The sequence below is a fragment of the Lepus europaeus genome, chromosome 4, assembly GCF_033115175.1.
Source record: "Lepus europaeus isolate LE1 chromosome 4, mLepTim1.pri, whole genome shotgun sequence".
Classification (NCBI taxonomy): domain Eukaryota; kingdom Metazoa; phylum Chordata; class Mammalia; order Lagomorpha; family Leporidae; genus Lepus; species Lepus europaeus.
In genome coordinates this window covers 153331084-153346937 of record NC_084830.1, presented here as the reverse complement: position 1 = coordinate 153346937, position 15854 = coordinate 153331084, and the positions used below count along the sequence as shown (strand labels likewise).

The window sequence follows — 15854 nt, the reverse complement described above, 5'->3', positions numbered from 1 at the left end:
CTGGGCTCCTGCCATCCACACATGAGATCTGTATTGAGTTCCTGGCTCCCAGCTTTGGACCTGCTGAGTCCCAGCTGTTGTAGGCATTTAGGGAATGAACTGATAAATGCTAATACTGTCATCTCTCTTGCTCTCAAATAAATTTTTTTTTCTAAAAAACCCTCCAGTTAATCCATCCTTTTATTCCCAATTTCCAAAGAGCAGTATGTTAAATACACAGGGGCTTCTGGATAGTAGTAGACAGACCCCAGTATATCCAGATATAGAATTGAGTAGGGGATTGTGAAGTTCAACCCAGAGGGTTCAAGTTCAGAGTCCCCCAATTGCAGCTGTGCTATCTAATGCAGGTGATCAGAGAAAGGAGACACAGAGAGATCCTCCATCCTCTGCTGGCTTACTCCCCAAACACCTACAACAGAAAGGGCAGGCCAGGCTGAAGCCAGGAGCTCGGAACTCTAGCCAGGTGTTCAACTTGGGTCATAAGGACCCAAGTACTTGGTCCATCATATACTGCCTCCCAGGTGCATGAGCAGGAAATTGGATCTGAAGTGGATTCAGAACTCAAACCCAGGCACTCTGATATGGGATGCATGTGTACAAGGCTGTGGCTAACCTGCTGTGCCACAATGTCCACCCCATCTTTCTAAGCTTTCTTTATTAAAACACAGATGGAGGCCAGCTTTGAGGCTTAGCAGGTAAAGATGTTGCCTTCGACACCGGCATCACATAAGGGCACCAGTTCGAGTCTCACCTGCTCCACTTCTGACCCAGATCCCTACTCAATAGCCGGGGAAAAGCAGTGGGAGATGGTCCAAGTGCTGGCCCCTGCCACCCACATGAGAGACCTGGAAGAAGCTCCTGGCTCCTGGCTTCAGCCTGGCCCAGTCCTGAGCCATTTGGGGAGTGAACCAGCAGACTCAAGATTTCACTCTCGCTCTCCATCTCTCCCACTCTCTGTGTAACTCTAACTTTCAAATAAATAAATAAATAAATCTTAAAAAAAAAATAAAAGCACAGACAACAGAAGCGAGCTAAGTTTGGACTTTGTTCTGGGGATTATACAGGAAGCCATTACCTGGCAAACACGCCCTGCACAAGGCCTGGCACGAAGGAAGTGCTCAGCCCACACACAGGACGACAGAGAGTCGCGGACAAAGACACAGAAACAATAAAACAGGGCTCTGGGGTGAGGGACAGTGACCGCCAACAGGCTAGCTTCTGGGGCTGTGAAATTAATTGTGGTGACGGTTACACAAGGACAATGAGTACACCGAAACCACTCACTCACTGCACACCTGAAACGGGTACACTTTTATATCATGGATGTTATCACCGTAACCTGCTATAAAGCACGTATGCCTGTTGTCCGCAGCCAAGGAGACTGCTCGGAGTTAGGAAATGTCATTTCAGTTCAAAGTCAGTACAACAGTAAGGGTCTTCACCAATCCCTTCTTCACAGGGACAAGGTGAGTAAGTCGAAAGGACAGTGCTTGCTCTCTCTCTCTCTCTCTCTCTCTCACACACACACACACACACATATACACACACGCGTGCACGCGAGATGCACTGGTTCCCATCCACCCACACTCAACCCCGTCCACCCCCAGGCCCCGGGGTATCAAAGGCCAAGCTCTCCACCTTGGACTCCAGGCCGGGCCAGGCTCCCGGGCTTCCAGCCTGCAGCCGACTGGTGACACCACTGCTCCCTGGTGCTGAGGCGTGCGCTGTGACGCTCACAGTCCCGAGCCTGCAGCTGCTGCCACTTCCCAGCTGCAGCCATGGTGGGAGTCATTCCCTGAGGGCTGCCCCAGTTCTGTGGGATTAAAGAACCCTGGCTGCTGCATTCCCCCTGGGAGTCCAAGTGAGCTGCTAACGCCACTTGTTAAGTAACACTTCAGGACACCCAAGGACTGCGCCTGCTCAAGCCAACCAAGCCTAGCTCTGTGTGTGACCCATATTCCAGCCAAGCAAGCCTAGCTCTGTGTGTAATCCATTCTCCAATCAAGCAGACGTTTCCCAGGGCAGATCCGTCTGAAGGCCTGACCGGCGATCAACACTGCTGGAGCGGAGTGGTCAGCTCCACCCTGACCCCACAGGCTCACTGCCCTTGAACGAGCTGGCCGGGACGCCCTTCACCACACACTCCAACACCGTCTCCCTGACGACCGCGTAGGCACAAGAGTTCCACGAGAATGAACATCGTCCTTGGTCTAAAGGAAATGATTTGTTTCTCCAGTCAATTGCCTTGAAAACACTTCATTCCCCAAGCCACTTTTCTTTCCTTGGAAAACACAGAGAACATCAGGTAGGGGACCTCATGGCAACAAGCAGGCCTGGCCCCCTGTACCTGGAGCTCAGCCTTCTCGTTACAGCCACACTTGCACAAGTCGCCACCTGCATACCCACTGTCACCCCGGCAAACTCTGCTTCTCTTAGTACTGGTCTTTGAACACCACACAACAACTTCCCCAGGTGCCACTGTGGGTTTCTAAACCATTTCAGAAACAATTCCACAGATGGGGCCGGCACTGGGGCACAGTGGGTAAGGCTGCTGTCTGCAGTGCCGGCATCCCATATAAGCACCGGTTCGAGTCCTGGCTACTCCACTTCCAATCCACCTCTCTGCTATGGCCTGGGAAAGCGGTGGAAGATGGCCCAAGTCCTTGGGCCCCTGCACCCGCATGGGAGACCTGGAAGAAGCTCCTGGCTCCTGGCTTCGGACTGCCCCAGCGCTGGCGGTTGCGGCCACTTGGGGAGTGAGCCAGCAGATGAAGAACCTCTCTCTCTGCCTCTCCTTCTCTGTGTAACTCTTTCAAGGAAATAAATAAATCTTTAAAGAAAAAAAAAATCCGCAGAGACCTCACAGAAATCAAGCTGTGCACAGTGTCTGGCTCGCTTGAGAAGTGTGCAGCAGGCACCACCCCACCGTCTGAGTCCATTAGGAAGCGGGCACTGAGTCACAGCTCCTTCAGCCCGTCCACGCCCCTGTGGAGTTCATGTTGAGGGTCCAGGTTGGACCCAACTACTCCTGAGCCCCGAGCCTGAACAACTACGCTCGCCCACTACCCTACAGCATTCTGACAGGCACAGCCACAGGGCAGGTATCCCTGTTACTCTCATACTTGGGCAAAGAGAGGCAAAAATCTACATGCCTCCCTTAACAGGACAAAGTCAAGGACCCTGCAAAGGACCCAGAGACAGAGGTCTCACCCTTGCAAGCACATTAGAAATCACCCAACTGAGACTACGTTGCTGGGCGCAGGCAATGACAAGCCTGGTGCCCTGGCGTCAGGATGTCTTACAAGGTCTGGCAATTCAGACACAGAGCTGACAACCACGATTCCATCACCAATAAGGACCCACAAGACCATGGCTGGCAGGTAGGGGTCTTCTTTCTCTCGCTTCCGCTGCCTTCCCAAGGCCTTGCTCTTGGGAATGACATGGCACCACAGAGGCAGTAGACAACAGTGCTAACACCACGGCCACAGAAAGCCCAGCAACAGACAGGACTCGGTGAGAAATAAAAATCAAAAGGAAAACGCACTGGCAAGAGGCTACAAAGCCAAGCTCCACACATATGGATCCACAAACACTGCTACATACACCACGCTGTTTCTGGCTCCTTTTTCTTTTTTCAAAAAAAAAAAAAAGAAAGAAAGAAAGAAAGAAAGTCGTACTTTCAAACAAGTAACTCTGCACAGGCATGTGTGTCCCAAATGTCAGGAATGAGATGCTAAGGAAATTCTTTCCAACATCTGGGAGTGATTTGGTACCACACATCACTGCTTCCATGGGTTCCCCTTCAAGATCAGAGGAGAACGAGCAAACATGCCAATGCACTCACAGCTTTTCTCTCACGTCAAGCGTGATCGGAAACCCACTTGTTTGTTTCCAGGGGAACGCCATATTGCTGGGCACATGTGCGTCGGACTACCAGAATGGGCAGAAATGATGGGGAAAAGATGGTCGCGAACATCCAGCCCTCCTCCGATACCCAAATCCCGGCACAACAGACGATTAAGCATAGCACGGAGGGGTCACCTTCTGTTCTCGCAGCTCTCCACCACCACGAGAGAGAAATCACACCAATCTTCAACATGCCCCCCAAGGACTGCAGGCAGGAACCCTGCAACTCCTGGATCTTAAGCCACGTGCACACACGCTACCTTCCCACCGGCGTGGGTGCGTGGGACCAGTCGGACTTGCGGCAAATACCGCAGTTACAAACAGCCTCAAACCCAAAGTCCCGGGGAAGGGATTTTACTCAACGCAACCTACAGGACATTAGTCAAAGCCATCTGACAGTTTTACAAGCGCCTGACTTGAGGCCCTCTGTTAGTGAAACCTCATACTATTGTAGCATTTCCCCTCCCCTTCTCCCTTCTCCCCAGATGCATCTCTTTAGGCTCTGCCAAACAACTGGCTCCAAATGTGTGTGTTCTGTGTTTCTTTGTTTTTCCCCAAAGGAGGGGAAAAAATTAACGGTCAAGTAGGTTTAATTTTTAAATCCTCACAAAGGCTTTCCGACGCCCTGCCCTGAGAACAAGCGCAAATAGAATGCTCTCAGAAATGGCTGCACGTGGAACACACAGCTTAGGAGCCAGGCCTCTGCTCCAGCCAGCCCTCACGCTGCTCCGTGGAGGTCAGAAGTTTAGTTTATTCAGCAAGAATAACTCTATTAACAGCTCCAGCCCCTTCGTGTCACCGCAGTAAACATCCACGCATTCCAGATCCTGGAAATGTGAGGCAGTCTGGAAAGAGGAGGCTGGGGCTGCCCAAGGCTCCGCCGCGGTGGCTCAAAACGCGCAGACGCCGGCTGTCTGTTCCAAGCACGTATGGAGACATCCACGGACAGGGACGGACGCAAGCATCCGGAAGCAGGTACATCCCACTCAGGAGACTGAGTTTTCAGAAGACAGGGTAGATAGAGCAGACCGGTGAGGCCACGTTTCACCATTACAGCAACTGGCAGCTCTGCAGCACATGGCCAGAGAGTCACAACACCACAGCACTTCACTGATTGCTACAGTGCTTCTCTCCCCATCCCCCAACCCCCGCTTTGGCTTAAGATTTATGTATTTATTTGAAAGGCACAGTGACAGAGAGAAAGAGAGGGAAAGGGGGAGGTAGATCTTCCATCTGTTGGTACATTCCCCACAGGGCTTGCCAACAGCTGGGGCTAGGCCAAGCCAAAGCCAGGGGCCACGAATTGTATCTGGGTCTTCCGCTGGGGTGGCAGGGACCCAAGAACTTGGGCCATCCTCTGATGCTTTCCCAGGCACACTAACAGGGAGCTGCACTGGAGGCAGAGCAGCCAGAACGAGAACCAGCGCTCATCTAGAATGCCAGCTGCACAACCTGTAGTGTAACCCACGGCGCCACAACGCCAGCCCCGCCACAGTTTTTAAGCACAGGTTTCTCTTTTTTTCTTTCCCCTAAATAATCCTACCTCTTATGAGAGGCTCAGGTTCAAAGTCAAAACTGAGCAGACTCCTAGGCAAAGTGAAAAATAACCCAAGGCTCACAGCTGCTCCAGAAAGCTTGTGGCTCATTTTCTGACATCCGCCAGCCAGGGAGGGAGGTCACAGCCTGGACCTCAGCCCTGCCCCATGACAGGCAATGCTGGGACACAGGAAGACGGCCTGTGGTCCTGATGAGTCCATTACCCAGCTATCAGAAAAGCTGACTTGAGAGTCGATGAACATCAACCCCTACTCTTTGCACATCTTGTTCTCTTCCTGGAAATTTGCACCTAAACTCATTAACCATGACCTTATTTGTGTTATGGTTCCTTTTTCATACTTTCCACACTAAGGTATCGGCCTGACACCCTTTTCCCACCACTTCTGCTTTGGGAAAAAATCTAAGAGAAAGCAAACTGTGCACAACCCAAAAGCAAGCAACAGCACAAGAGCTTGCTCCCCAACCGGCACTGCTGGCACCGGCAAGCATCTCAACAGACAACCAGGATGGGAAGGCTACAATGCCAGTCCCTCCTCCATTAATTCTTCCCCATGTGCGTTTGCATTATTGCTCTGCATGGCTTCCCAGAGTATCTGAAAAAAACCTGAACACACGGGAACTATCCCTTTCCCTTTGAGCACACAAGAGAGCTCACCCCAGTGAGTACTGGGCTTCCCCGCCCTGCCTTGCCAGCTCCCTCTCGGAGTATCAAGCCTTCACTTTCTCTTCCCGAAGCGCTCTACAAAACCATTTTACATCTGATTATGGCAGTTCTGGAAGAGGAAGTGTATTTTCTGTAATATTAAGAACGCGGGCCGGCGCCGTGGCTTAACAGGCTAGTCCTCCGCCTTACGGCGCTGGCACACCGGGTTCTAGTCCCGGTCGGGGCGCCGGATTCTATCCCGGTTGCCCCTCTTCCAGGCCAGCTCTCTGCTATGGCCCGGGAAGGCAGTGGAGGATGGCCCAAGTGCTTGGGCCCTGCACCCCATGGGAGACCAGGAGAAGCACCTGGCTCCTGGCTTCGGATCAGCAAGATGCGCCGGCCGCAGCGGCCATTGGAGGGTGAACCAATGGCAAAAAGGAAGACCTTTCTCTCTGTCTCTCTCTCTCACTGTCCACTCTGCCTGTCAAAAAAATAAGAAATAAAAAGAACGCAAAAGGTTTCCAGAAGACTCTGTCTTCCTATCTTGAAACGGCCCGGGCCGCCTCCCGCCGTCCAACAGAGCACTGACCCCGCCGCCTGCTTTCCTCCCCCAGCTCTGTTCTCTGCATTCACTCCCCAGCCGGCCACTGTCCTGCATCACTCCCCCTCCGCCAGGGCTTGCCCGGCAGTCACTGCCCACTGCCCGCTGCCCGCTCTCCCGTCCACCAGCCCCTTCCGCACACACCTCACCCTCTCCCGGGGAGTTTCAGCCCTCAGCTTTTCCCCGTGAGTGGGAGGAAACTAAGGAACAACTCTGAGTCTCAGACCCTTCTTGTTCCCTTCATCCTTGCTTCCTCCCTGCCCCCATCCCCACCCCACAATGACCAGGATACTGACCACCGCCATCTCCTTTAACCTCAGCCAATCTGGCTTAAAGGGAACAAAGATCCCCCCTTCGTTTTCCTTTGTCCACTGCTGTCCCCTGGCCCATGCTTCTTTATTTTTTCCAGTCTACCCATTCCTCAGCGGAGCAGGAAGTTCTCTCCTAAGTACTTGGTTTTCAATTATCTGTTAGCCTGTTAACGACCCCGGCCACCGTAAACAACTCTGTATGTGACAACAGCGAGCTGTGCTCTGATCTATACTTCCAGCAGCAATGACGGATTAATCCTCACCGTTCTCCTGTACCTTTTTCTCTCGTGACTAATGGACTGCACTCGCCACACGGCTTCATTGAGCGAAAGGGCAGCAGAGGTTCTGCGTCCCCGGCCACGCAGGGGATGACCGGCTCCACCAGGGCCTGGGCCTTTGACCGAGGCTTCATCAGCTCTGAGCGCCAACCAGCTACGAGCGCATCAGGACGATGGCTGGCACCACGCACGAGAACCCTTGCTCGATCCAGAAGGCAAACGCGAGGCTCCACAACACAAACACAGTCGTGCCAAGACGCAGCGTGGGAACACAGAGAAAACGAGACCTCCCTCCTTCGCTCGTGTCCAGGGCACCTTTTCGGGGGAGGCTGGCCCCGACCCTGCCTCTCACAAAGCTTCCACGTTAACGCTCGGCGTGGAGAGCTTCCCTCAGGGACACTCCACTCACCCCCAACAGCAGCAGCCACCAACAAGACGACACACACAGTTTTGATTTCAACAAAAACCCAAACGGCAGAATATCCACTTTCTTTTCTTCTCTGAGCACCGAACACCAAATCCCCCTCAGAGAGACAGAAAGGCATCAGGGAGGAGGGCGTGGAGAAAAAGATAAAAATAAATTGTATTTACCTTCTTCTGTTTCATGCCACACGATCCCTTCCAAATTCACACTGGTCCCGGGTTCACAGGGCCCGAGACACTCTGGCTCTGTGACTACTCCAACTTCACACGTATTGACACCCACAGACCGAGTCCGAACCAAAAGCTGTTCAACCGGTGCTGCAATATTGGATGATGGGGAAAAGTAGGAGGGTAGAATCTGAGGCGTGAGACTGCTGGCAATCGGCGGCGGTGGTGCTGGCACTGTAAACAGGGGGTCAACCTGAAAGACAGACAGGCTTACTGCAGTAGCGCTATATTCCACGACTTCTGTTCAATGCAATCTGCTCACATCACTTCAACAATATATCACCATTCCACATGCCATTTGCAATTATAATACGCTTTGACTGGTTCAAGGGTGCCAAAATACAAAGCACAAGAGAAAAATGAGCATTTGGGGTTTTTATTTTTTATTTTTCATGTCAAACAAGGTAAACACAGGAGCACCCGCTTCTAAAACTCCTCAGGGGACAACCTCTAGCCTTGGCAGATGTAAACGAATTCCACTTGGCAGAATTCAAGTCTGTTTCCCGCTTGTAGAGAAATCTTATTTTCAAAATACGAACATTTTCCAAAGGAGAAACTCCAATAAATACCCATCAACAGTAATACACACATTCTTGGACATTGAAGTACCAGAGATGGACTAAAATTGTTCTCAAAGTACTTTATAAATCATAATGAATTAAATCAGTACTAAAATACATTAACTTTGCTGAATGTATAAAATATATAATCTTGATTACACACACGAAAACACATCAACTGGGTATTAGCAGCAGGTATTCAGCGTCAAGTCCTAATGAAGTTCTCTACTGCACAGTTGAGCAAAGTCCACATAGGAAGGGAAATAAATGCATGTGCCCGGCATCAACAGCACTCAAGTTACTCCAGCGCCCGTATCCTTGGAACACTCCCTGACACCTGGGACCGACACTCAGCGGCCCTCGCTCTCAATCTGGGAAACAGAAACGGGAGCCAAGTACAAGATCTCGCCGTGCAATGAAACCTCCAGGGCACCCCTATCTCCGGGAGAGCAGCAAAAGGAGTTCCTCACTACAGAAAGCAGAGAAGTCTGGACATCACACAACCAAAGCCTACGCAGGTTCGACAGGCACACCCCCAACCAACCCCGTCATTCATCTGGCCCACTTTCACAAGCGCCAGGACTGCTGTAGTACGGCTGTGACCTGCTGGTGGGTTCCTGGTTGTGAGAACGCCACAGACAGATCACTTCTGCACCAAGGCTCCAGACTACCTATGGCCTTGTGACGCACACAGACTCGGCCTACGCATAGCGAAACACCCGCACGGATCTCCAGCTGGGCTCACAAATCACGTGCGCACAAATCATGTATATTAAAAGGACACTTACAAAAGGTCATTCTAGTACAACACCATCCTATCTACTGTTCCTATATTCCCAGTTATCCTTCTTATCTTGTTGAAGAGACAAAACAGAGAGAGTCCATGAGGAACCATGCTCCTGTTACACAGTTGAGGCTGTGCTCCCTGCTTCTATGATGGCAGGAGCTATTTCTACAGCTTGCAGCTCACTAAGATGATAAAGTGGTGTTCGCTTGCCTGAGTGATCCAAGACCCAGTCGAACAGCCCTGCGCCCATCTGTATGGCAAAGAAACTTAATTTCCTGCTCTCAAAGCTGCCATAAAACTCCTTTTGCGCCACACTTTTTATTGTCCTGCATTCTTGATCACAGAGACCAAGAAATGAAAGCCTTGAACAGTCCCAAATCCCAAAGATGGTGATTTACGCTTTTGTGTAAACGTTGCTTAATGTGGACCAAAGTTAGCACTGATAGTTCCTATTTTAAAACCGGGCTGACACATGAAAAAAAAAGGATCTAAGGGAAATTTAAGGGGCGGGGGAGATCCAACGCTATCCTGCAGTCTTTATAGCAACTAAAGCATTGTCCCAGAATAGAATCACTTTCCAGAATTTTTTTTTCATTAAAAAAAAAAAAAAAGTCAAGCGGAATTATAAATCAGCTACTGTCTTATTTTTTTCTTGCACGCTTCCCAACAACATCTTAATTTGTACAGGTAGTTGTAAAGTGACAGCAACTTGATGCCACACATGCCAACGCAAAGACAAAATGGAATGAGATGCTGACGTCATTCTTTGAATGACTTGCTCCAGGCCCCCTGAGAATACCAAGAGGACAAACCTGAGCTTCCATGGATGTGCAAGGAATGGAATGCACTGACAGTTTTACAAAACACCAGTTCTCTTAGTCTGGGGACAAGGACACTCGTGAGCAGTTAACGCAACAGCAGTGGGCTGTGGGCACACCAAGATTTTGGCCCCAGCTCCAATTAGCCTGCGACCTTGGGGAGTCACTTAACCTCTGAGGGACCCACTTTCCTCAACTGGAAAATACATCAGTCAACCTTCAAACAGTGATGAGAAACCATCTAACAGAGCTCCTACCCTGAAAACCCAGCTCCACCTTAGAGATGTATGTACACACATACACACACAAAGAACTCGGGCTATTTCTCAGGGGGACATTCCCCCTAGAAGGTTCCCGTTCTGCGTATCTCATAGGGTCAGACACAATGTCACAGGTACCGTACCGACAGCAAAATGTTTACAAGATTTTAAGTAGTCCTTTCTGCCTTACATAAAAGACCCACTCCTCTGCTCCCTGATTTCTCAGGCCAGCGAGCCATACACTGATCCTTAATTTCTTCAACCAACGAGGCTCCCTGAAGCAGGAGGACGACGGCTTCCACTGGGCTCCCTCCCGCAAGGAGGCAGCACAGCAGGGTGCTGTGCGCAGACCAGGCAGGGGTTCAAATCCTGCCCCTGCCAGCGTGGGACCCTGAGCCCGTGCCAGAGCTTTGCGAAGGCCCAGTGTCTGGATCCAAGAAGTGGGCCTGACACCTACCAGGACCCCCCCAAGGTTGCAGCAAGGAGACGATGCAGCCAGTTCGTGAAGAGCGCAATGTGTGGCTGTACAGAAACCCTGACTTGAAAGAAAAAATAGTCCCTGGCCTGATATTACAGTTCCCTAACTCTGCACACCACCTTACAAAGCTGCTTTTTATATCCTACTATATTTAACATAAATCCATAATCCCCTCCACATGCATGGTTAAGTGCGGCTAAAGTATGTTAAAAGTGTAGGGAAAAGGGCTTACCCCTGAGCAGCTCAGCCCGGGGGATGCCGCTTCTTTTAAACACTGGCATCTGGCAGCCGTTGACTGGCTTAATCCATCCCCATGTTACAGCAGTGAGGAGATCACCGTGAAGGCCATAGTGTACCCTATACCTCTGCAAACGCTCTTCCTGCCAACACTAGGCCACCCCTTCCTCGTGCTCACCCACACCTAGGGCCACACCCACTGCAGAACTAATGACATGACTGCACACCTGCTGGGGGCCTGGCGCTGAACCCCCTGCCAGAACCACAGTGGGCCAGGCTGCCCAGGTCCCTGCTCGTTGGACCTCACTATGCAGTGGGCCCGACTGTGACACCAACCGAACCATCACACGACTACAGTGCAATGCCAACAGCAACTGCAGAACTTCATCAGAGGGACTGGCTGTAGGGGCCCCGGCAGCAAGAAGAGCCAGGGCAGTGTCCCCATCAGTCTTGGGAGGTGCGATCCCAGCTCTCCCGGCGGCGGCTACAGCATCTCGCTTATTCTCCCCGTGAAATGCAAACAGCACCTGGATAGCTTGATTGTACAGGGCCTGGTAAGCAGGAGCAGTCAGTCAACAGTCTCATTATCATGATTGCAAATACCTGTGAGATGTGAACCAAAAGGAAATCGATAGGTCTGACCCCGGAAGGCGGAAGGCGAGAATCCGCTCTATCCAAGGGCAGCTCAACAGACACGTGACAGACACTTGTAATGGGGAGAAGGGTGATATGGTTCTAATCACAGATCCCTCATTCACAGATGGGCTGGGATTTGGGATCTTGAATACAAATAACTGGAGCAAAGGCGCAGAACAGAGCCCTGGCCCATCAGGGGCACAGTTCCACGGGCACGGCTCTTTCCTGTCATCTTGACGGGACACTGATGTAACCTATGAGAAGGAAGCAGAGCCCAGGTCTCCAGCGGGGAGGAGCTGGAAGAAAGGGCCCCCGGTCTCACAGCTGGCGGTGGCAGCCTGTCAAGCCCGGGGAAGCTGATGTGAAGCGCAGCCGCGCCACAGGCCCTCGCTGTTATTTTTGCATGATTATTCCCAGGTGTGAGCACACGCTGCGCAGTAGCCCAAGTATTTACGACGCCCCAGAGGCCAGGGGCGCGGGCGGGAGGTTCGCCGGGGGACCCAGGGAAACAGCGGGGCTCTTGGTGTGCGGGAGGGGAGTGGGGGGTCCCGCCCATCTGTGCTCTTTGGAAGGCTCCAAAGCTGGAGTGGAGATGGTGGTGGCAGCGGCATTGCCCGGGCAAGCCCCTGGCCGTCAGCCGGGGACGACTGCGGGGAACCGGAAATTGATAGCAAAAGAGGAGGGAGCCGCTGGGGCAGGGCTGGGGACTCCCATCCCAGCCAAGAGATACACATGGGGGTGACGCAGCTGCCCTGAGCCGGGGCCCTGTGCTGCCAGCAGGAGAGCTGCTGAAGACACAGGCAGCGCCCAAGGTTTCTTCCCTCTGCGGCCACACATCCACACCCACCCTGCTACTGACCCCTGAGCCCTAGGGATCGCCGACTGCCCACAGCCAGGGGGTGGGGATGGGGCGTGGTGGGGGCAGGGTTCTTTTGCTCGGCTCAGACTCAGTGTTTTTATATTCTGATGACTTTGCACTTTTCTCTGCACCCTGGCATCTGGCTGTTTGGTGAGACGGCACAGTCACCTCTTCAGTTCCAAATCAGGAGACAAGAGACCGCACTGCTGGGTACGAGAGATCACCACCGTTTAGAGGTGAGCACTGGACAGACCCTCACTCACCCTTCCTGCCGCACGGCGCGGCTTCATCAACAAAGGCAAGGGGAGCTTACAAGACGGTTTCCTCAAATGTGGCACAGATCTTTCCTCCAAAGTTACTCACCCAGGCTCAAAGTCCATCCCTGCTGGGTAGACATGCGAAAGTCTGCCTTTCCTACATGTGATGGGGCTTCTCCTTTTAAAGCCGTAGTTAAAGCAGTTGATGCTTTACAGCTTTGCCGCGTAAGCAAACAGCACGGGCCACTTATTACTAAGGAGCTAAGGCACTGCTTCGGCCATCTCCTTTGACCACCCAGCATCCACATTCCATACGGGCAGGAATGAGCCAATTCAGCGGATGGGTAATTCCTTCAAGGAGCTGAAACCCAAGGCCAAAGCGCTTTGGTTTCAAAGTCCAAGGGATTCCTCCTAAAGACAGACCCATCGGCAGCCGCTGCTGAACACACGAGCCACCCAGGAATGGCACATGCAACGTGGAAGGGGCCGCACCACACCGTGCCTTCTCGCTCATGCAGACGTCTGTCACAGAACAGAAGGAAAACCTGGGGGAAGCTTAGTAGCTGAAAAGGTCACCCGGGGTCGACGTGGCAGAGCCAGAATTGGAACCCACAGCTGTCTAAATCTAAAATGACAGACTATGACATGGAAAGAAAGCTTCCTGCGGAGTGTGGACCAGCGCCTCTCCGCACTGCAAGCAAACTCCGTGAGCCCTGCAGAAACTTCGCTTAAAGACCTCGCTCAAACCAAAGCTGGGGTTGGCTTCTCTTGCTATTGTGATCTTAAGTCATCCAAGTTTAGAAGCCACAACTAGGGACACACTGGGAACGACATCACTACTTTCCATCTTCTCACTACCAGCTGTGAAGCAGCAGCTGACCAGGTGCTGAGCCCAGCAGAAGCCCATGGCTCCCGTCCCAGGGTCAGCGGGGCCAAGCGGATGCTTCCACTTCTAGCCAGAACCCTGGCCTTACAGGATGCCAACAGGGGTCGCTGGAATGCTGCTCTGGGGGCTGAAAGTCACCCCAGAAGTGGCCACCGGCCTCTGTGCAATTCACAGAGTGGAGGCCCACAGGGGCCAGCCACATGTGTCAGAGTTGTTCCACAGCGTGACTACCCTGAACTTCATTCCCCAGCCAAGCACAAGGCACGGAGCACACGGAGACAGTGCACAGCGCAAACTGCTGCACGCGATGGCTTCAGCCGACCAGGCGCTTCCCTCATCTGTCCAGCTCCCCAGCACGGCCACGGAGCTGGGTGTGGAATGGACACAGTTCTCAGGGGCCTTGAGGACTCGGCCACCAGACCACACCAGCTGTCACCCACTTAGCATCGCCTGTGTCCTTTGAAAAACTCCTGCCCCTCAGCCAGATACTTCATCCGTCCCAGTTCAGAGAGCGGGGCGGGTCGTAAATAGCAGTGATGGTCAGTGTTCTCCTATCTCATTCCTAAGTGGGCTCTGATTTCCAAAGACAGTGAAAGCACCAGCCGCCAAGAAAGAAGAGTACCAGAAAAGCCACGGTTTGGCTTAATCCTTCCCACCCATCCTTCCATTTGTACAAAGCTGACTTCTGAGTGCACACAACCTCCATCTCGACCAACGAAACCTTGTTCCCAGCGCCCTCAGAAGCGGACTTTGTAAAAATGAAGCTCGGCGGATGCTCCTGGACTTGGGTGTACAGATCGATGTCCCAGCGTCTGAGAGCAACGCCTATTTCGGCAGGCAGGGACCGGAGGTGAGCACACTGGCCCCCTGCGTGGCTGCTCGTTCCTCCCCCAGCCAGGATGAAAGCAGCAGAGGCTGCAGGTCTCACCCTTCTGGAAGCCGGCAGGATTCCTCTGGACACAGGCATGGCTTCACGGAGGGAGAAAGGAGACAAGGAAAGAAAAGCCTGTTTGAGAATCATCTCATTTCCAATCCTCTCCACTAACAGCAGCTCTTTTCTTGACCTCATCTCACTTGCAGCCACCTAAAAAGGTTGGTGTCAACTAAAAAAATTTTGAAAATTTATTCATATATTTCAAAGGCAGAGCATCGGAGAGAGGGAGGGAGAGCCAGAGAGAGTGGTCTTCCATCCACTGGTTCACTCCCTATTAAGCCACAAAGGCTGGGGCTGGGCCAGACAGAAACCAGGAGCCAGGAACTCCATCCTGGTCTCACACATGGGTGCTCGGACCATCAGGGTACATTATCTCCCCAGGGAGCTGGCTGGGAAGCCTAGCAGCCAGGATACTAACTGGCACTCGGATGTGGAATGCAGGTGCTCAAGTCACAGCTTAACCAGCTCTGTGCAAAACACTACACACCTGCTCCTTGTCTTTGCTTCTGACCGAGAGGGAACTTAACACCTTAGGCTTGTTTCACTGGTTCGTAAAATCAGCTAAGGAAAGCCACCCTTGCCTTTGTATAGAGCGGTAGTAAGAATAATTCTGTCTTTGATGCGTCTTGAACATGGGAATGTGGAAAGGCCTACGTACATATAAAAATACCGTGCACACACACATGTATAGGCGTGTGAAGACACAGGCAGCGGCTTTTTGAGTCACTCCTTAATGGTTCCATCTCTGGGATAAGCCATGGAGAGAGCTTTACCAAGCAGTGTAACCATGACTCGATGAGATGGGTCAGTGTTTTTGATCTGCATTTGGGAGGGAGGAAGAACAGGTGCGTGCTCAGCCTCCTGGACATGTATTGGGTCTACGTGAGCAGGTTAAGGACTGGCAGGGAGGATGGAGGTGGGACCAAGTCAGGTTTGGAGCAGGGAGTTCAGAAAATTAGCCTGGGCTCTTTCCACATGCAGTAAACCTCAAGCCTCCCCAGATGGAGTGCTGGGTGCCTGGTTTCAGCCTGGCCCAGCTCTAGCTGTTACAGCAATCTGGAGATTAAACCAGTGGATAAAAGATCCATCCATCTCTCTCTCTCTCTCTCTCTCTCTTTCTCTCTCTCTCTCTCTCTTCCTCTGTCACTCTGCTATTCAAGAATATGAAAAAATAAACGAATATTTAAAAAAAGAA

The 15854-nt window shown here is 52.1% G+C and overlaps 1 protein-coding gene across 2 annotated transcripts in view; it reads right to left on the bottom strand.

Moving 5' to 3' along the window:
• Window positions 1–15854, bottom strand: part of ZNF608 (zinc finger protein 608) — a 103746-nt gene that overhangs the window by 51955 nt on the left and 35937 nt on the right. For both annotated transcript variants that reach the window (XM_062189242.1, XM_062189243.1), the window contains one exon: window positions 7888–8140. In XM_062189242.1, coding sequence (XP_062045226.1) covers window positions 7888–8140 — 253 coding nt within the window. The remainder of the gene's footprint in view (window positions 1–7887; window positions 8141–15854) is intronic.